This window comes from Palaemon carinicauda, chromosome 38 (genome assembly GCF_036898095.1).
Source record: "Palaemon carinicauda isolate YSFRI2023 chromosome 38, ASM3689809v2, whole genome shotgun sequence".
In the NCBI taxonomy this organism is placed as follows: domain Eukaryota; kingdom Metazoa; phylum Arthropoda; class Malacostraca; order Decapoda; family Palaemonidae; genus Palaemon; species Palaemon carinicauda.
Genome location: NC_090762.1, coordinates 54,301,906 through 54,322,920, shown reverse-complemented (window position 1 = coordinate 54,322,920; position 21,015 = coordinate 54,301,906). Strand labels below are relative to the sequence as shown.

Genomic DNA, 21,015 nt, shown 5'->3' with positions numbered 1-21,015 from the left:
TGTTGACAAGAAGTACTTGAGTACCTGCTCACAGATGGCGCTGTTGAGTACACCCCCACCTGGGTAGCGATCGCTGGCGTATCCCGACCGTAGATTTCTGTCGGGCAACAGAGTTGACAGCTACATGATCATCGGGTAAGTATATTCAAAAATTTATTTTACTAATGAAAATAACATATTTTTTTAACGCACAAACGAACAAACGAGAGCTCAGTCTGAAGAGGAATTTGAGAGTTATTAAGTTGAGGGACTTAGTTTTTTTCAGGTGGGTCAAATTTAATTTTGATTTTTAAACCACTTTTAGACCTAGCACCGCTTAGACTTATATATCAAACGAAACCTTGGACTTCCCTCTTTTTAGTGAAAGTACTTAAATTTGATAACTTGCCGGTGGAGCTATTGTATCGAATTACCGAATGTATTTTTTAAGGACAGACAATATCTTTCTCATTTCTTGTCAAATTGTTTTTTTTTTTTGTGGGGAAAATGCTCTTCATTGTGGTCTGATATACCATATTATGAAGTTATTCTATCATTTTCCAAATTTCTTGATAGATGAAGCCCGTGTTGTCCCAGGGTTTAAAGCATTTGTTTTTACTATTATTGTTGTCTCCATCCATATACACTACATTCTTACCTCTGTTAAGTTTGTACAGACACCTCCTGTACATTTGCATTTAATACTGTTGTAATATTTATCATGAAATATTAGGTAGGGAACGTGCCATTATAACGCATCGGTCACTGAAGCCGTGGCCAAGTTACTCAATCGTAAAATTGCCCCCAAGCACTGTTTCTTTCCCCAACAAACTACATTCTTAACTTCATGGTAAGTTTGTAGCTTGTTGGGACATTTCCTATCTTTTTTGCTGCACCATCTATTATCATAGTTACAACCATTCAAAACTTTGTGCGTTTATAAGCCTGCTTTTGTTGGCCACATGATTTCAAGAAGTTTAAACCCTCCCGCCGCGACCCAACATCGACCTAACTAAGGTCGGCCTTTCTAATGTTAACCAAGGCGGTTAACATTAGAAAGGCCGACCTGGGCAGACGTGTGCTCTATAGTTTTACTTTGAGTGATGTGGTCAAATTTATCACTCATATGGATCAGCTGGATGGTTTGACGACGATCAAGTTTTTAGATTTAAGGGACTTCACTCTAGTTGACACCGAATTTTAAAATTTATTTTGTGAAAGACTTTTAAGGGGCCTTGTGAAGTGGGTAACGATTTGACCTTATGTGTGATGGCCGCAGCAGTTCTGTAAAGATTGCCATTGCAAAAAAAAATGTGGGTGTCAATCATAAGGTAAGAATTTATTTGTGATTCACTTTATCATAATGTAAGGATTTATTTGTGACTTTGTTTTAGTGTGTGACCTTAGAACTGGGTCTGGGGTCCTGATATATCACGAGAAGTCATCACTGCAACCTTCACAGAGACTGGTACACCTCGGAATGATCATAGACACCGTTCTAGAGAAAGTCTTCCCTTCAGACGATAGAGTGCACAGTCTGAAGGAAGTGGCTGCTTCCTTCCTCAGGAAAGAAGTTCTTCTGGCCTCTCGTTGGCAGAGTCTGTTAGGCCATCTAACCTCTCATCTGTTTTGTTCCAAATGGCCGCGTCAGGATAAGATCCTTGCAGTGGCAGCTGGAGTCCGTGTGGAACCAACACTCCGACTCACTGGACACCTGAAATCCCATAACTCAGGATCAGGTGACAGATTTTAGTTGATGGATGGTAGATAAAAACCTTCGGCGAGGCCAGAATTTTCTTGTGCGCATGCGCGGAAGGGATATTTCCCCTGTACGCGCGCATCCAACGTTATCGCCCTCACAGGCTCAGCGTGATCCTGCGCGCGCCTGCGAACAATCGCCTTCGCGCGCGCGAGCGCTTATTCAGCTTGCTGTGCGTCCTCTGCTGTCACCAGAACGCGGCATCTCTCGCCCACGAGCGCCCTCACCTGCGCGCCATCTCTCGCCCATGAGCGCCCTCATCTGCGCGCCATCTCTCGCCCACGAGCGCCCTCACCTGCGCGCCATCTCTCGCCCACAAGCGCCCTCACCTGCGCGCCATCTCTTGCCCACGAGCGCCCTCACCTACGCGCCATCTCTCGCCCACGAGCGCCCTTACCTGCGCGCCATCTCTCGCCAACCCCCCCCCCCCCCCCCCCCCCCCCGGCAAGCGCAGACCAGCGCGTAGCCGGAGGGAGAGAGAACTCCGGATAGGTCCAGGATCTTGCCTTCTTCTTTTCAGGACGACCCTGCTTTGGTAACTCCTCCTAGGGATCGAACGATCCCCTTCCCTCCAGAGGGAGTATCTGACAGCACATCTGTCAGTTGGCAGCCCTGGTTTGGGTCCCTTGTCAGAGCTGTCGTACAGGCTTTTAAGCCTGTTCTCTCTGAACTGGGACACAAATCAGTGGCAGTTTCAACTCCCCTGAAGAGGAAGAGAGGAGTAGCTGACGTGGTAACTTCTCCATGGGCGAAGTTGACTCCTCGGAAGTCTTTGAGGAAGGCCTCCTCCCCCCCCCCAGACTTTCTCTCCCTCCCCTTCGTACGAAGATTTCCCGTCCTCAGGGGAGTCCCGTGAGGTGAGGCGTTCCCCCATCGCACCAATGAGGGAAACCCCCCCTCGCGCAGAGAAGTCTTCTCGGGTAGGGGTGGAGAAGAGCCTCCCACCATCACTGCTGGAGTCCTGTATCCCTCCCAGGAGGGAGTCGAAGGACTCCAAGACGATTCCGAAGTCATCCTCAAGGATTAGACTAGAGCCAGCCAAGCCCTCGGAGAACGTCCACAAGTCCCCCTGAGGGGGACAGGAGACTTCGCTGCCAACCCTTCAGGATGAGAGCTTCAGGAGTCAGAGCATGCGTTCTGGCAGGTTCTGACCCTTATGAGGAATCTCAATGGGTTCTTGGACCCAGAGATTCCTCCTCGTGAGGGCAAGGACACGGTCCTGGACCGAGTCTTTGGTACTCAAAAACCCTCTAGGGCCAGTGCAGCTTTGCCTTGGTCCCAAGGGGTTAAGAGTGCCAGGAATAAGGTCGAGGGCCAGCTCTCCGAGTTTGCCTCCTCCAGCCGGTCCAGCGACGGTAACAAACTCCTCCCGCCTCCTCGTGTCCATCAGAGGAGGTACTTCGATATCATGGAGGAGACTTGTTTAGCTCTTCCTTTGCACCACTCCTTGGAAGAGCTTACCAGGAGAGTCCCTCTAGAGAGACTCTCCACCCGGCAAGTGTCTTTTTCGGCTACGAAGATCCTCAGCCAGGAGAAGGTGGCGAAGTGTGCCATGCAGGCAACTTCGTGGCTGGACATCTGGCTAGGGTCTCTGGGCATCCTGTTACGATCTGAGGACTTGTCCAAGGAGAGTACCAGGAGGGCCATGGAGACCTTTCTACTCTCAGGAACTCGTACCATCGAGTTTCTAGCCCACCAAGTCTCGAACTTGTGGGCTAATACCATCTTGAAGCGTCGAGATGCGGTGTCTGAGAGATTCCACCAGAAAGTCCCCAGCACCGAGATCAGCAGGCTCAGACATTCTTCCATCTTGGGGAGAAATCTGTTTGAGCCTAAGGATGTGGAGCAGGCAGCTGAGAGGTGTAGGAAGTCCAACCAGGACTCTCACCTACATAGGGCTTTAACATCTAAGCCCTATAAACTTCCAGCAACCACGCCCTACCAAGACCACGAAACCGGCAACGGCAGTGAAGACAACGGTGTCAAAGCCCTTTCCTGCCGAGGACAAGAAAGGCAAAAAGTCCTCCAGGGGAGGGAAAAATCCTAGAGGGAGTGGCTGAGGCCACAAACGCTAGGATTGGCAGTCCACCTGTGGGGGGATGCCTACAAAGTTGCGCAAGCAAACACCTTTACCTCCCCTGACAGCAAATCCAGTGTCGTTGAGCTCCCTTGCTATGGGATCGGCAAGGGGGCAAGCCCTTCGGGCAGAAGTCGAGACCATGTTGAAGAAGGGCGCTCTCCAAGAGGTCGTCGACAGGTCCCCAAGCTTCTTCAGTCGACTCTTTCTTGTATAGAAGGCGTCTGGAGGCTGGAGACCAGTCATCGACCTCTCAGCTCTGAACAGGTTTGTCAAGCAGACCCCGTTCAGCATGGAGACGGCAGACACGGTCAGACTTGCAGTGAGACTGCAAGACTTCAAATCTGAAGGACGCGTACTTCCAGATCCCAGTACATCCGTCTTCAAGGAAGTACTTAAGATTCTGCCTAGACAACAAGATCTACCAGTTCAAGGTGCTGTGTTTCGGTTTCTCCACAGCACCTCAGGTTTTCACCAGAATGTTCACCCTGATATCGTCGTGGGCACACAGGATCGGCATCTGTCTCCTCGGTTATCTGGACGACTGGCTGATCTAGCAGACTCGGAGTCAGCCCTTCTTCGACACCGAGACAAACTTCTGGGACTTTGCCAAGATCTAGGGATCATGGTAAATCTCGAGAAGTCTTCTCTGCTTCCTACTCAAAGACTGGTATATCTAGGCATGATAATAGACACCAATCTCCACAAAGCCTTCCCATCAGATGACAGGATAGCAAGGCTGAGGAGGGTCGCGAGTCCTTTCCTCAGACGAGAAGAACTCCCAGCTCAATCGTGGTTACGTCGCCTCGGTCACCTCTCATCCCTGGCCTGTCTAGTTCCCCACGGTCGTCTCAGAATGAGATCTCTGCAATGGCGACTCAAGTCCCGGTGGAATCAAGGACACGATTCCCCGGACGTCATGATCCTGATGGGTCCTGCGGAACGGACGGATCTTCAGTGGTGGGTGACAGACGAGAACCTACGAAAGGGAGTGGATCTTCTCGTCCACCCCCGGATTTGATGCTGTTTTTGGACGCTTCAAAGAAGGGTGGGGGCCCCACGTTCTGCACTATAGGACCTCAGGCCTGTGGTCAGAATCAGAAAAGTGCCTCCATATAAATCTGCTAGAAATGAAGGCCGTATTCCTGGTCCTTCAACAGTTCCAACAATACCTGGCGGGTCACTCTTGTGTTGGTGATGAGCAACAACACCACAGTAGTGGCTTACATCAACAAGCAGGGAGGTACCTTTTCAGAGCAGCTATACCATCTCGCAGTAGAGATACTGAGATGGACCAAAGTTCACTCGATTCCACTATCGGCTCGCTTCATTCCAGGCAAGAGGATGTGCTCGCCGACAATCTGAGCAGAGCGTCTCAAATAGTGAGTACCGAGTGGTCTTTGGATCATCTAGTAGCCAACAAAATCCTGACTTAGTGGGGTTCCCCGACAGTGGATCTGTTCGCTACAGCGCTGAACTTAAAGCTCCCACTGTACTGCTCCCCAGTCCCGGATCCCAAGGCACTCTGGCAAGATGCCTTCCAACGACTGTGGGACAACATCGACGTATACGCCTTTCCCCCGTTCTGTCTGATGAGGAGGGTACTCAACAAGACCAGAATATCGGTCAATCTCTCAATGACCCTGATAGCTCCGCTATGGCTTCACGTGGAATGGTTTCCGGACCTTCTGCAACTCCTAATGGAACTTCCGAGAGAACTCCCTCCACGACACGAGCTACTCAAACAACCACACGCCAACATCTTTCACAAAGCCGTAGCTTCGCTTCAACTTCACGCCTGGAGACTATCCAGCATCTCTTCGCAGAGAGAGGGTTTTCGCAACAAGTTGCAAACAGGATGTCTGGACACCTGCGAAGGTCATTCGCAGGGGTCTACCAGGCAAAGCGGAGAGTTTTCTGTGGTTGGTGTCGTGGAAGGGGTATCTCTCCACTCGATGCCACTATTCCAGCAATAGCAGATTTCTTTGTGTATTTGCGAGAAGAAATGCGCCTTTCAGTCTTGGCAGTGAAAGGCTATCGCTCATCATTAAGTCTAGCCTTCAGGCTCAAAGGAGTGAACATTTCTTCTTCGCTGGAACTTTCCCTACTCATACGAAGTTATGAACTTACCTGCCCTCAGTCGGAAGTGAGTTCTCAGGTCTCTTAAGAGACCTCCCTACGAACCATTACGCCAGGCTTCAGATCGCCACCTGACTTGGAAGACGGTGTTCCTACTAGCTTTGGCCTCGGCCAAGTGAGTCGGTGAACTTCATGGACTCTCGTATGACATCGCCCATTCAAGGGCATGGGGGGAGGTAACGTTCAGATTCGTCCCTGAGTTTGTTGCTAAGACTCAGAATCCAGGAGTGCCGGACCCACGGTTCGACTGTTTCCAGGTTTTGAGTCTTCGTTCTGTAACAGATGACCCAGACCATCTCCTACTGTGCCCAGTAAGGAGTCTGAGGCTCTATCTTAAAAGAACAGCTGCAGTTCATCCTCGAGTGCAAGCATTGTTTGTGAGCACCGGAAGGACAAAGAAGAGGGTCACCAAGAATACCATCTCGGCCTGGATTCGGAAGGTAATCCATCTACAGTATCCCTGAATCCTGACCCTCCTCCGTCACGTCGCCCTAGAGCACATGATGTCAGGGACGTAGCTGGCATTCAAGAGGAATTACTCAGTGACGCAGGTTCTACTAGCTGGGGTCTGGAAGCATCAAATGACCTTCACAGCCCACTACCTTCAGGACGTGACCCACAAGAGGCTCGATACGTTCTCTTTCGGCCCTGTGATGGCTGCACAACAGCTGGTCTAAACCTCGGGCTCCTTAATGGACAAGTAGCAGAGGGTTGAGGCCATTGTTACCCGGTCTTAGTCTGCACGAATGAAAAGGTATGTCTGGCCCTCATTCTTTTCTTCATCCTCCCCTCTCTTGGGGAAAGCAGCATCCTGGGTTCTCTGCATAGCTGACCTAAAACCACTGCAGGTAAACCATGCTTCCTTGTGTTCCTAGTATTAAGTTAATACTGTCACGTCCCCATACCCTGACGAGATGGTATTGGGAGAGTCCTAGCCTTGAGTTCCATCTAAAGTACTCCAGGTCAACTTCCTAGGACGAGTCACACTGCATACCTTCACACACATCTTATGTAGGCCGCAGCACTTGCACAGCAAGGTTTTAGCGAGGTGCAGGGACTCCTTATCACTGAGTACTTACACACTCAAATATTGAGTCCCCGGGCAAAAGCCAAAGCCAGTAATGGCTGGGACTTACCATCCTTTTTAAGGGGTGAGTCACCCATATTAAATAGCGTGGTTTGTATTTCCGTTACGGAACAAATGACAAATTTGTAGATAATTTGTATTTTTCCTAACTATGCAAACCTTAGCTATTTAATCAAACTTGCCTGCCAGCCCTGTCCCCCGTGAAAATCCTACCTCTAAGCAAAGTGAGCTAAATCACAGGTGTGTGTGAGGGCGGGGGTTAGCAAGCTACCCCTCCCTACCCCCTGCTAACTAGCGGTGGGGTAGTAAACCCTCGTTAAAAATCTAATGGCTCGTCATTTCAGCTACGCCGAAAGTAATTACCCATATTAAATAGCTAAGGTTTGTATAGTTAGGAAAAATACAAATTATCTACGAATTTGTCATATTTGGCAGAGCTCATTCCCATGACACTATTTTCTTTCCCCTTTGTTCATATAATTTGCTGTAGAAGACATTTGATAACTTAAGTGGCGGACGCAAGTAATTTGAAACGATTCATTGTGGCCATACTTGACCTTGGCAATTGCTGCAGAGCATTTTTTTTTTTATCCAATCAAAAGTCAATAACTCAAAATTCAAACTGAGTGATGGGAGCGTTAAGCATGGTGTGGAGTTGCTCATTCTTAGCAGACCAGACATGAATATGGTAACATATATCTCCAAGAGCGACTTATTTAGTCCTTTTTACATTAGTGATTCGTTTGATACCTTTAAAATCCTACAATTTATGCCATTTATGTAAGAAAAGACTGCATGGTGACTTTTTAGGCCATTGAACAGAGGCTTCATTAAATTAATGTAGTTTGTAACTCTGCACCAAAAACATTTTTTGGGGACAGTGATTGTCCAGGATATTTTCATTGCTTTAGCGGAAATTATTTTGAACATTATGAAATACAAGATGATACGAGAGCAAACCAAGATTGCAGGAACGGTGGGGCCTCACTGCCAAAAAGAAGAAGACCAAAAGCAAGCTTTCTTCAAGAAGAAGCAGAGAGTTACCCTCTACAAAATGAACCAGGGTCAGTGCCATCAATAGTCAGTTACCCACTCGTCATCACAGTCTTCCTCTGATTCGACGCCTATGCATCCGAATCCCCCTCATCAGGTGGGCTACCTCACTGATTCCCCAGGTACACAGCCCAACCCCGTTTGGATGTCCTCGCCTGCATACAGTCCTAGCTCCGAACCCTCAGGTTCCTTTCGTGGACACCAGAGAGGAAGCTACAGGAGTAGAAGACAGTTCCGCCATCGAGGCGGACCTAGAAAAAAGGGGGCTCGGGGAAGGAAAGGACCTAGATTCACTCCCTCACAACGAGGTGGTCCCGGTAGGGGAGAGGCTTTACCACTTTCAAGACCATTGGACCTTCGGTCCGTGGGCCCATAGCATAATCTCTAAAGGTTTGAGGTGGAAATGGCCACAAGGTCCTCCTCCTCCACCAGTGACCTTCTTCCAGAAATCCACTCCCATCCTGAAAGAGTACACCACAGAGTTACTCAAGAAGAAAGCAATCAAACGGGACCGATCACCGAAGTTCCAAGGCGGCCTGTTCACAATTCCGAAGAAAGGCTTGTCGGCATTGAGAGTGGACCGGGACTTGTCAAAGCTAAACTCTTACATTCTCTGCGACAAGTTCCGGATGTTGACTATCTCTCAGGTACGGTCCTTACTTCCCCGTGGGGCCGTCACCACCTCTGTCGATCCTACCGACGACTATTATCATGTGCCTATAGCTCGAAACTTCTCTTCTTATCTGAGTTTCCGCCTAGGCAGGAAAGCCTTTGCGCTCAAGACATGCCCTTCGGCCTCAACATTGATCCCAGGATATTCACGAAACTGGGAGAGACAGTGTTAGAACAACTCAGGAATCAAGAGATACAGATCATTGCTTATCTGGACGGTTGGCTCATTTGGGCCCGGTCGGCCATAGAAGGCAACAGAGCTACGAAGGAAGTACTTTGATTTCTCGACAACCTGTGATTTCGGGGCAATCTCCAAAGTCTCGCCTGCAACATCAGGCCACTTAGAATGGTTAGACATTCAGTGGGACCTTTCGAAGCACACGATGTCTCTCCCTTCCAAAAAGGTAAGAGGAATAGCTTCTAAGATCAAGAATTTTCTCAAACACAAACAGGTGTCCAGAAGAACCTTAGAAAGTATCATCGGCCTTCTCCAATTCACTCCAATAACAGGTCTCCTATTAAAAGCCAAACTCAAAGACATCAATCGAGTTTGGAGAAAGCGAGCTACAGTACCTTAAGAGACAAGGTCTCGAAGATCCCCTCTGTCTTGAAAATGAGACTACGCCCATGGTCCGAACCGAAGAACCTCTCCAAATCGGTTCCTCTACAATTCCCACCTCCACAAGTGACATTCCATACAGCCGGGCCTCTAAGTGGATGGGGGGATTACTCCGAACATCAGATGTTTCAGGGCTCTTGGTCACCCGCCATGAAACAGTCCCATATCAATGTTCTCGAAGCCATGGCAGTGTTCTTGACCCTGAAGAGAGAGACTCCTTCGAGGTCGAGCCACATCAGAGTAGTGTCAGTCTCCTCCGAGGTCGAGCCACATCAGAGTAGTGTCAGACAGAACAGACGTAGTACACGGCGTCAACAGGGGAGGATTCAAGTCACCCAACCTGAATCGGATCCTGGTCACTATCTTCGCCTGGCCAACAGAAAAGAACTGGTTCCTGTCAGTAACTCACCTAGCGGGAGTCCAGAATGTGAGAGCGGACTCACTAGCCAGGACGAAACCACTGGAGTCAGAATGGTCTCTAGACATAATTTCATTCCGGTGGGTACTCAGGAACCATTAGAAGAAGGTTTACCTATTTTCCCCAGTGAATTTTCTAATGAGACTTTTACACAAACTACGCCCCTTCCGGGGGGCAGTGGCTTTAGTACCACCTCACTGGCCAAGAATAGTTGGTTTCCTCTCCTCCTCGAGTTGAAACTCCGTCCCTTCCGGATCCCGTTCCCCAAACTGACTTAAGTAATCCAAACTCACTGTGTCAGATTTCTCAAGGATAGCCAAAACTCTAACTTTGTGGACTACAGGAAGTTTGCAGCTCGTAGAGACGCGAACATTGAACCGGAAAATGATCTCTTTATCGAATCAGACAAAAGGGACTCGACAATTCGCCAATATGATTCGGCCGTTAACAACTAGCAGATTCCCTAAGAGTTCAGACCATACTCGTATGTCTCCGAATATAGCCATCTCTTTCTTGAGGTTCCTATTCGGCAAAGGCCTAACAGTTAGCACTTTAACCACCATCAAGTCAGCTTTGAAGAAGATCTTCCTTGTTGGGTTTAGCATTAACCTAGCTGATTCCTATTTCTCATCTATTCCAAAAACATGTGCTAGGCTTTGACCTTCGGTTCGGCCACAAAAGGACTCTGGTCTCTGAACGGTGTCCTCAAAACTTGCGCCGGACGCGGACAATGAATCCTGCTCTTATATCACTCTTTTTAGGAAGACTTTATTTCTAACGGCTTTGGCCTCAGGTGATGGAATATCAGAACTAGCAGCTCTCTCACGAACCCGGAAAACATAGATTTCCTCCCTTCAGCCAAAGTACTCCTTTCTCCAGACAAAGCTTTCCTAGCTAAAAGATGAGGATCCGCAAAATAGGTGCTCCCCTCGGAAGATTATTCTTCTTCCCCAGGATCTTTTCTCTGTGTCCAGTCACTACTCTCAAGGCCTTTTTAGCTAGAACTGCCACCCGCTCGTCTGGCCCCTTGGTTATCAGGGAACAAGGAGGTACTATTTCCATTCACGGTATCAGGCAACAAATCCTCTACTTCTTTAAACATACTAATCTGGAATCATTTCCCCAGGCTCATGATATACGGACAGTAGATACCTCCATCAATTACTTCCAGAACAGGGACTTTGATGATTTTTAAAAATATACGGGTTGGAAATCCCCTATGGTTGTCAAACGCCACTATCTAAAGATCTTACAGGCCCTTAAATACCCGACGATGGCAGCGGGGAGCCTTTTCCCTCCCCATTAATCTCTAATTCTTCCATATCTTCTCTTCTCCCTCCTACCCGCCACTCACACCACGTCGCCACTCTCCTGGGTAGTTCGTTAGCCCTATGATATTTGCTATGTTTAATTCCTATGGTTTAACTGTTATTGTAGTTACCGTTCCTTTAATGTTTAGATATGCTTAGACATGTAAGGTTTGATGCCTTTTGCGATTCGACACTCAGTTGATTCCTTGTCGTCTTAGTTATTTAGCCTTACGTTCCCTATGTCATTTGGCTAGTTGGTAATTGGACGTCTCTTACACTATTATATTATATTATTGTCGTACATGGTGATTGTATTCTCCTCATTATGTTATTACTTTATTGGGCTTGAAAGGCATTCTCTGGTACATTTTCACCGGCCGTCACAGGTCGACCCAGAAAAGCGATTTTGACGAAGGAAAAATCTATTTCTGGGGAGAGACTTGTGACGCCCGGTGAAACCCTTCCCGGTTATTTTTGTACGGACCCACCCTTTCCTTGCCAAGTCATATGTTCTTGCAGAAGGATGACCTGGAGGGTGTTCGTGTAGGTGGCGGTGGCGGGGTACAAGTGTGGTTTCTGGGGTCTTTGTTACGGCCCTTCCCTTTGATGAAAGAGTTATCTAATTGGAAGACAGCCTGTGAATAGTGGTTTTCACACGCCCCTGATGTAGACACGACACTCATGAGGTGATCACGCGAGGGTAGTAACCTCTGCATTCCATGCTTTTATTTTTCTCTGGTATACTGTATTTGGAAGATTTATATCAGAAAAGGTAGATAGAAGGACTTTTCACCGGGCATCACAGGTCTCTCCCCAGAAATAGACTTTTCCTTCGTCAAAATCCCTTTATCAAGCATAAAAAGTTAAAGGTCTTTAATCTTTTACATGAAAACTTTGGCATGACGATTTATGAAATTGCCCTTGAAATTTGACTCCAATTACTGTATCTGGAGATCTTGCCTCTGCTTTCTACCTAGGTATTGAATTTGGATGAAAACACTGATTTGTTCCGTAACCGAAATACAAACCACGCTATTTAGATAGGGTATTACTTTCGTCGTAGCTGAATGACGAGCCATTAGATTTTTAACGAGGGTTAACTATCCCCTCTAGTTAGCGAGGGGGTAGGGGGGGGATAGCTAGCTAACCCTCCCCCCTCACACACCGATGAACTGATTCACTTCGCTTTTGGCTCGGGTGATGGTCAGATGTGTCTGCCCTCACCCTCGCATATTGACAGCCTTAATCTTTTTTGCTTTCTCTTTTATGGTCTCTCGTACGACGTCGCCCATTCAATGGGATGGGGGGAGGTAACGTTCAGGCTCGTCCCTGAGTTTGTGGGTAAGACTCAAAATCCTGGGATTCCGGACCCACGGTTCGACTCCTTCCGGATTTCGAGTCTCCGTTCTGTAATAGATGACCCAGACCATCTCCTACTGTTCCCAGTAAGGAGTCTGAGGCTATTTTAAGAGAACAGCTGCAGTTCGCCCTCGAGTGCAAGCATTGTTTGTGAGCACAGGAAGGACGAAGAGGAGGGTCACTAAGAACACCATCTCAGCATGGATACGCAGGGTCATCCACCATTCCCTGAATCCAGACCCTCCTCCGTCACGTCGCCCTAGAGCACACGATGTCGGAGGCATCGCTACGTCCCTGGCATTCAAGAGGAATTACTCAGTGACGCAGGTTCTACTAGCTGGGGTCTGGAAGCATCAAATGACCTTCACAGCCCACTACCTGCAGGACGTGACCCACAAGAGGCTCGATACGTTCTCTTTCGGCCCTGTGGTGGCTGCACAACAGCTGGTCTAAACCTCAGACTCCTTAATGGATAAGTAGCAGAGGGTTGAGGGCATTGTTACCCGGTTTTTAGTCTGCATGAATGAAAAAGTATGCCTGGCCCTTACTCTTTTCTTCATCCTCCCCTCTCTTGGGGAAAGCAGCATCCTGGGTTCTCTGCACAGCTGACCTCAAACCACTGCAGGTAAACCATGCTTCCTTGTGTTCATAGTATTAGGGTAATACTGTCGTGTCCCCCATACCCTGACGAGTTGGTATTGGGAACGTCCTATCCTAGAATTCCATCTAAAGTATTCCAGGTCAACTTCCTAGGACGAGTCACACTTCATTCCTTCACACACAAACTTACGTAGGTCGCACGTTCCTTGCAGAGCAAGGGACTTGCTACACACTCGGATTCTGAGTCCCCGGGCAAAGCCCAAGCCAGTAAGGCTGTGACTTACCACCTTACCTAAGGGTTAAGTCACCCTATTTAAATAGCGTGGTTTGTATTTCGGTTACGGAACAAATGACAAATTCGAAGATAATTTGTATTTTTCCTAACCATATAAACCTTAGCTATTTAATCATACTTGCCCGCCAGCCCTGTCCCCCGTGAAGTCCTACCTCTAAGCGAAGTGAATCAGTTCACCGGTGTGTGAGGGGGAGGGGTAGCTAGCTACCCCTCCCCTACCCTCTCGCTAGTTAGTGAGGGGGTAGTTAACCCTCGTTAAAAATCTAATGGCTCGTCATTCAGCTACGCCGAAAGTAATACCCTATTTAAATAGCTAAGGTTTGTATGGTTAGGATAAATACAAATTATCTACGAATTTGTCATATAACTGACAACACACAATTGTGTGTATGGCTACCATATTACAGAATAACTAGCTGCCTTGAATGTTTGGGAACAGCAGTTGGAAACAGCATAGCCAAAGTGTTTACCTCAAATTACATATGCTATAGACAAAGTATTAAGTAGATCTATTTTGGTGATATGCTATGCTTAAAGCTTATACTGGAAGTTCATTCTTCATCTTTCACCATTGATTTGTTTACTGTGTTTAATGTAAGTGCATCAGAAATTTCTGGTCTTTCAAAGCCACAAGTCATTGTTTTTTCTTGGAGATATTCTCGTGATGTATAGTGTGCATCCGTACCAGTAGAGTACATTAGTTAAGTGAGAGATCTGCATGACACTCTGCTATAAATAACTGGTATTGGGGTGATGATAGCTATCTCTTTGAATTATAGCCTAGTATTTACCAAAAGTTTATCAAAGTACTATACTGTCTATATTTTTTGTCGGTTGTGGATAAATAACATTTGCATTACAGTATAGTACAGTACACAATTGAATGACATTACTATATTGTATAATACATCCTTTCTGTGCAGCAGATATTTTATTGCATTTTATTTTATTTCAGGGAAGAAAGACACACCTCCAGCAATTTATAGAAGAATTGATTTATATATTGGTTAAGGAAAAGAGGAAAGAAAAATGAACAGGAATATGAAAGGCAGAGCATTAAGACCTCCGGGCTCTCAAGGACCGGACCTGGAAAATCATTTCATTCTTCGAGTCCCTCCAGTAAGAAATAAAAGTTTTCGATATTAAACTTAGCCGGTGATCATATAAGCTGTCAGCTCTGCTGCCCGACAGAAAAACCTAAGGACAAAATACGCCAGCGATCGCTATACAGGTGGGGGTGTACATCAACAGTGCCATCTGTCGAGCAGGTACTCAAGTACTCTATGTAAACACAGAACCAATTTTCTCTCTGTCGTGCCACCGGCAAGACCTACTAAATACGCTGTTGCTTACTGGATTGATTTTCACAGATTTTGGTGAAGTACTCATTTCTAGTTATTAGCTTTCGCTTTGCAGAGGTTATCTTCAATACTTCCTTGCATTCTTTGATTGAATTTGGATTATTTGTTGACGACTTGGATAGATTTTGAATTCCCCTTGTGACTAATTCAAGATGGCTGACCCTTCTCAAGTCCCTAAATACAGAAAGTGTAGTGCTAGGGACTGCTCAAGGCGTCTTCCGAAGGCCTCTATCGATCCGCACACTGTTTGTTCCAATTGTCGGGGTAAAACCTGTCAATTGGAAGATCGATGTGAGGAATGCGTTGGGCTTTCGGAATTCGATTTTAACGAATTCCTGAAATATTCACGTAGGCTAGAGAGAGATAGAGTCAGGAGGAGTTCATCTTGCTCAGTTGATTTTTCCTCTCCCCATGCCCCACAACATATTCCTTCCCCTGTAGTGGTTGCTCCTGATCCCCCTTCTAGCACTCAACAACCTTCGATGGCAGATATGATGCGTGCCATCCAGGCTCTGGGTGAGAGAGTCGAGTCATTGGCAAATGACCGTAACCAACTCATGGCAGACGTCAGGGAGTTGAAGGGTAAGAGTGCAGTGGGTAGTGACCAAGTGAGTGGAAGTGTTGTGAAAAGTGTTATTGTTGCGCTTGAGGGTGCGTCTGTTCGTGCCTGTCGTCCTCCCAGTCCGGGACCTCTTGCAAGCTCCCAAGCCCAGGGGAGAAGCAATGTCGTACGACCAAAGGGTTCGACAGGCTTTAATCAGCGGACAGACGTTCCCTCCGTGGTTTCGGACGTATCTTGCCAAGATCGCCCCACCCACAAGAAGACGAGAGAGCCCATTTATTCCTCGTCTGCGGAAGATGTTTCTAGGAAGAAACAATGGACCAAGGTCTCACGACCTCTCAAACGCAAGGTCCCTTCCGCGCAAGTCCAACGGCCCAGTTGTAGCCACTGGGTCAGTTCGGACTCGCTGCAGTCTTCCGATGACTACACACCTCCTAAGAGAGGCAAAGCGGTACCGCAACAGGCAGTAACACCGTCTGTTGCCGCACCTGCTACTGTAGCCCCTAAGTGGGCTTTGCTGCAGACCATGCAGACACAGTTGTCATCTTTAATGCAGGACTTTCGTGCGGAGAAGGTTGACGCTGCACCCGTTAGCCTACAACCAACCACGGTTGTGCGTCCAGTTGACGCTGAGGCTACCTTCTCCCGCACTCCAGCTGTGAGAGTCCCGCCACCCATGCGCACTGTACCCTGCCAGCCGCATGTTGACGTTCGCCGACGCATGGAACCCTCCGTTGACGTTCGCGAGTTACAACAACAACAACCTAAGTTGTTTTGTTTTGACGCGGTGCGTCAACCTCCGCAACACACTGTGGTTACCCCTACTCGCCCACAGCAGACTAGACAGTCGGGAGTAGACGCTTTGCGCCCCCGCGCAGCTATGGTTGTTGCCTGCTCTCAGACTGACCAACAGTTCCATGACGTTGCGTCCAGTGCAGTCACGCATGCACCCGTGCTGCCGGACTCAGCTGACCAGCCAATGCCTACTCCGTTGCCGCTTCCTCTTCAGCATTCAGACGATGGACTCTCTGATGATGACGACGCTGCACACCTTGACGACCCGCACACGGATATCAACGAACCCAAGACCACGCCTCCATCCTTGGACTTTAGGAAAGTACTTGCACTGTTCAAGGATTTGTATCCCGACCAGTTTGTTTCTGCGGCCCCATGCTCACCTCCATCTGAGTTCGCTTTATGCACGCAGTCATCCGCGCCTGCCTTTACGAAGCTCGTCCTCGCCCGCTCGTCCAAGAGAGCTTTAAGGGTGTTGGGTGATTGGATGCAGTCCAAAAAGCACTTGGGGAAGACAGCATTCTTGTTCCCCCCTGCGAAACTCGCTTCCAGATCGAGCGTCTGGTATGCCACGGGAGAAGTTCTCGGCTTGGGAGTTCCTGCCTCTGCCCAGGGCGACTTCTCAAGTCTAGTAGACTCTCCCCGCAGGCTGGCCATGAGACGCTCCAAGATTTGTTGGACTCCTTCAGATTTAGATCATCTGATGAAAGGAGTGTTCAGAGCATTCGAAGTGTTTAACTTTTTGGATTGGTGTTTGGGAGCGTTGAGCAGGAAGACTTCCCCTTCTGACAAGGAAACTTCCATGCTCATTATGTCCTGCATGGACAAGGCCATTCGGGATGGTTCCAGTGAGCTTGCGGCTTCGTTCGTTTCCGGGGTCCTCAAGAAACGAGAAAACCTTTGCTCCTTCTTGTCAGCCGGAGTAACTCAATGTCAGAAGTCAGAGCTTATGTTTGCTCCTCTCTCGAAGTGCCTTTTCCCAGAGGAGTTGATCAAGGAGATTGCTGCCTCCTTGATTCAAAAAGACACGCATGACCTAGTTGCGTCATCTGCACGCAAAGCCACCCCTTTGCCTTCCGTGTCTAGACCCAGGATGGATACTCCAGCGTCAAGATTCATTCCGCCCTTTCGTGGCAGAGCCTCCAGCAGAGGAGGTGCTCGTGCCGAAGGGAAACGTGGGAGCAAGAAGAAAGGTACCAAGTCCTTTAGAGGCAGAGTCTGACTGCCACCTTCTTCAGACAGCAGTGGGAGCCAGACTCAAGAACTACTGGCAGGCCTGGGAGAACAGGGGCGCAGATGCACAATCTGTGAAGTTGCTCAGAGAAGGGTACAAGATCCCATTCTTGCGCAAGCCCCCTCTAGCAACGACTCCCTTCGACCTCTCTCCCAGGTACAGAGAGGAGGACAAGAGACTAGCTTTGAAGCAAGAGGTGTCTCTCTTACTAGAAAAGGGAGCGGTAGTCAAAGTCCGGGACCATCAATCCCAGGGCTTCTACAACCGTCTCTTCTTAGTGGTAAAGAAGACAGGAGGGTGGAGACCGGTGCTAGACGTCAGTGCTCTGAATGTCTTTGTCACCAAGCAGACGTTCGCCATGGAGACGACAAAGTCTGTTCTAGCAGCGGTCAGGAAGGAAGACTGGATGGTCTCTTTAGATCTCAAGGACGCTTACTTTCACGTCCCCATCCACCCAGATTCCCAACCTTTTCTAAGGTTCGTTTACGGGAAGGTTGTCTACCAATTTCAAGCCCTGTGCTTTGGCCTAAGCACGGCGCCTCTTGTCTTTACGAAACTGATGAGGAATATTGCCAAATTCCTGCATTTAGCAGACATCAGAGCCTCCCTCTATTTGGACGACTGGCTTTTAAGAGCTTCGTCCAGTCGTCGCTGTCTGGAGAATCTAAAGTGGACTCTAGATCTGACCAAGGAATTGGGTCTCCTGGTCAATATGGAAAAGTCCCAACTGGTCCCATCCCAAACTATAGTGTACCTAGGGATGGAGATTCACAGTCAAGCTTTTCGGGCTTTTCCGTCGGCCCCCAGAATAAGTCAAGCCCAAGGATGCATCCAGAACATGCTAATGAAGGACCGATGTTCAGTCAGACAGTGGATGAGTCTGATAGGGACGCTTTCATCACTGGACCAGTTCATTGCGTTAGGGAGACTGCACCTCCGTCCCCTTCAATTTCACCTGGCTGTTCACCGGAGAAAGGACAAGACGCTAGAAGCGGTCTCGATCCCTATTTCCGAGAAGATGAAGTCATCACTGACCTGGTGGAAGCACAACATCAACATCAGAGAGGGTCTGCCCCTGACTGTTCAGACCCCCAACCACGTTCTCTTCTCGGACGCATCGGACACGGGCTGGGGTGCAACGTTAGACGGTCGGGAATGCTCGGGCACCTGGAACTCGGAGCAAAGAGTGTTACATATCAACTGCAAGGAGCTACTGGCAGTTCATCTGGCCTTGAAAAGCTTCAAGTCCCTCCTTCTAGGCAAGGTGGTGGAGGTGAACTCCGACAACACCACGGCCTTGGCGTACATCTCCAAGCAAGGAGGGACCCATTCGATGAAGTTGTACGAGATCGCAAGGGACCTCCTCACCTGGTCAAGAGATCTAAACCTTTCTCTAGTAACGAGGTTCATTCAAGGCAGCATGAATGTCATGGCGGACCGCCTCAGTCGGAAGGGTCAAATCATCCCAACAGAATGGACCCTTCACAAGAATGTATGCAAGAGACTTTGGGCCACATGGGGTCAACCTACCATAGATCTCTTTGCAACCTCAATGACCAAGAGGCTCCCAAATTATTGCTCGCCGATCCCGGACCCAGCAGCAGTTCATATAGATGCCTTCCTACTGGATTGGTCCCATCTAGACCTTTATGCATTCCCCCCGTTCAAGATTGTCAACAAGGTACTGCAGAAGTTCGCCTCTCACGAAGGGACAAGGTTGACGTTGGTTGCTCCCCTCTGGCCCGCGAGAGAATGGTTCACCGAGGTACTGCAATGGCTGGTGGACGTTCCCAGAACTCTTCCACTAAGAGTGGACCTTCTATGTCAGCCACACGTAAAGAAGGTACACCCAAGCCTCCACGCTCTTCGTCTGACTGTCTTCAGACTATCGAAAGACTCTCGAGAGCTAGAGGCTTTTCGAAGGAGGCAGCCAGGGCGATTGCTAGAGCAAGGAGGACATCCACTCTTAGAGTCTACCAGTCGAAGTGGGAAGTCTTCCGAAGCTGGTGCAAGGCGAATTCAGTATCCTCAACCAGTACCTCTGTAACTCAAATAGCTGACTTCCTTTTATACCTGAGGAAGGAAAGATCTCTTTCAGCTCCCACGATCAAGGGTTACAGAAGCATGTTGGCTGCAGTCTTCCGCCACAGAGGCTTAGATCTTTCCAACAACAAAGATCTACAGGACCTCCTTAAGTCTTTTGAGACCTCGAAGGAGCGTCGTTTGGCCACACCAGGTTGGAATTTAGACGTGGTACTAAGATTCCTTATGTCAGAAAGGTTCGAGCCACTACAATCAGCCTCCTTTAAAGATCTCACTTTAAAGACTCTTTGTTCCGTAACCGAAATACAAACCACGCTATTTACAAAGGGTATTACTTTTAGCGTAGCTGAAATGGCGAGCCATTAGAATTTAACGAGGGTGTATTACCCCCGCGCTAGTTAGCGGGGGGGTAGGGGAGTGGTAGCTAGCTACCCCTCCTCCCCCTCACACACAGGTGAATACCCACTTTCACTTTTGGCTCGGACTGTGACAGACGTGTCTGTCTTGGTCCTCGCTTGGCAGCCATTGTCTGTTTTGTCTTTACTTAATCGCTTACTTTTCTTTTACTCAATATATATGTAAACATGTTTTCATGTTTGTATATATATTTGAGTATAGAAATAAGTAAGTTTCCTTTTCAGATGTGTGTGTGTAGTGTACGATATCTACGTGGAGGCCTCGGCAGTTAGGCCACCACGGCCTAATTTTATGGGTTGCGATCGAGTTTGACTTCGGTCTTTCTCTCTCTCTCTCTCTTGAGGTCGTTCACCCTTTTACTATGTTTTACTACGCCCTTGTAGCTTCCTTCCCGTGTGGGTGGGGTTGCTACGCCGTACATTTTGTCTCAATTAGTTTATGAATCTAATTGTAGTTGTTAATTTTTCAGCTTGTAGAACGATTCCTTTCGGGGTTTTCGTTTTTTCTTTAGTGTTCATTCATTTTTAAATTACATAATTACATAGTTACATAATTATAATTGTTATAATTCTGTTTTGGTTACAGCTCTCCTTCCGCGAGTGTAAGTGGTTGTGAGGGCACGTGCCTGTTGTGTAATTCTTGTTCCTTTTCCTCGGGATTCCTCTTCGGAGCCTTCCCGGGGAATGAATGTGTACTAATATTATTTGTTTTATTTTTTTTTACAGTTACCGATCTAGTTCGTTTCTGTAATATAGCAACGGTGTGAGCTGTCTGGTTGAGTCCTGGGGATTCGGCTGTTGCTGCCTCCCCCCTTGTATTGTCGTCAGGGGCGTGTCTCCTTCTACTGGTAGTACTCCCGTGTCGACGGACAGCTCTCCAGTTCATTTTAGAACAGTCAGGAGGCTTGCCTCCTTGGGCGGATAACTTTCCTTCCGAGGGAAGTTTTTTCCTGTCCAGGCTTGAGCTTTTCCTCTTTTGGGGGGTTCTTCTCTTGCCTTTTTTTTTTTTTCGTGCGACTATGCTCTTGGTGCTGAGCGGTCGCACCTGCAGTTTCGCTCAAGGGGCTGGGCAACTGCAGGAGCTCCTCTTCGGAGGATTGCCCCTCTTAGGTCACTGGCTGACCAGTCTCTTCCACGAAGTGTTTCTCTTTCGTTCGCGAGAGAGTACACTCATAGAGACTCCTCTTCGGAGGTTTCTTCTGTTGCTGTTGGCCTCCCTCGCCGTAAGGCCCTCCGT

The 21,015-nt window shown here is 48.2% G+C and overlaps 1 protein-coding gene across 2 annotated transcripts in view; it reads left to right on the top strand.

Annotated features, from left to right (window-relative positions):
* The window catches only part of Taf7 (TATA-box binding protein associated factor 7), a 232,652-nt gene that overhangs the window by 14,494 nt on the left and 197,143 nt on the right, over nucleotides 1-21,015 (top strand). For both annotated transcript variants that reach the window (XM_068362242.1, XM_068362241.1), the window contains exon 2: nucleotides 14,323-14,486. In XM_068362242.1, the coding sequence (XP_068218343.1) occupies nucleotides 14,397-14,486 (90 nt within the window). In that variant the 5' untranslated portion in view covers nucleotides 14,323-14,396. The remainder of the gene's footprint in view (nucleotides 1-14,322; nucleotides 14,487-21,015) is intronic.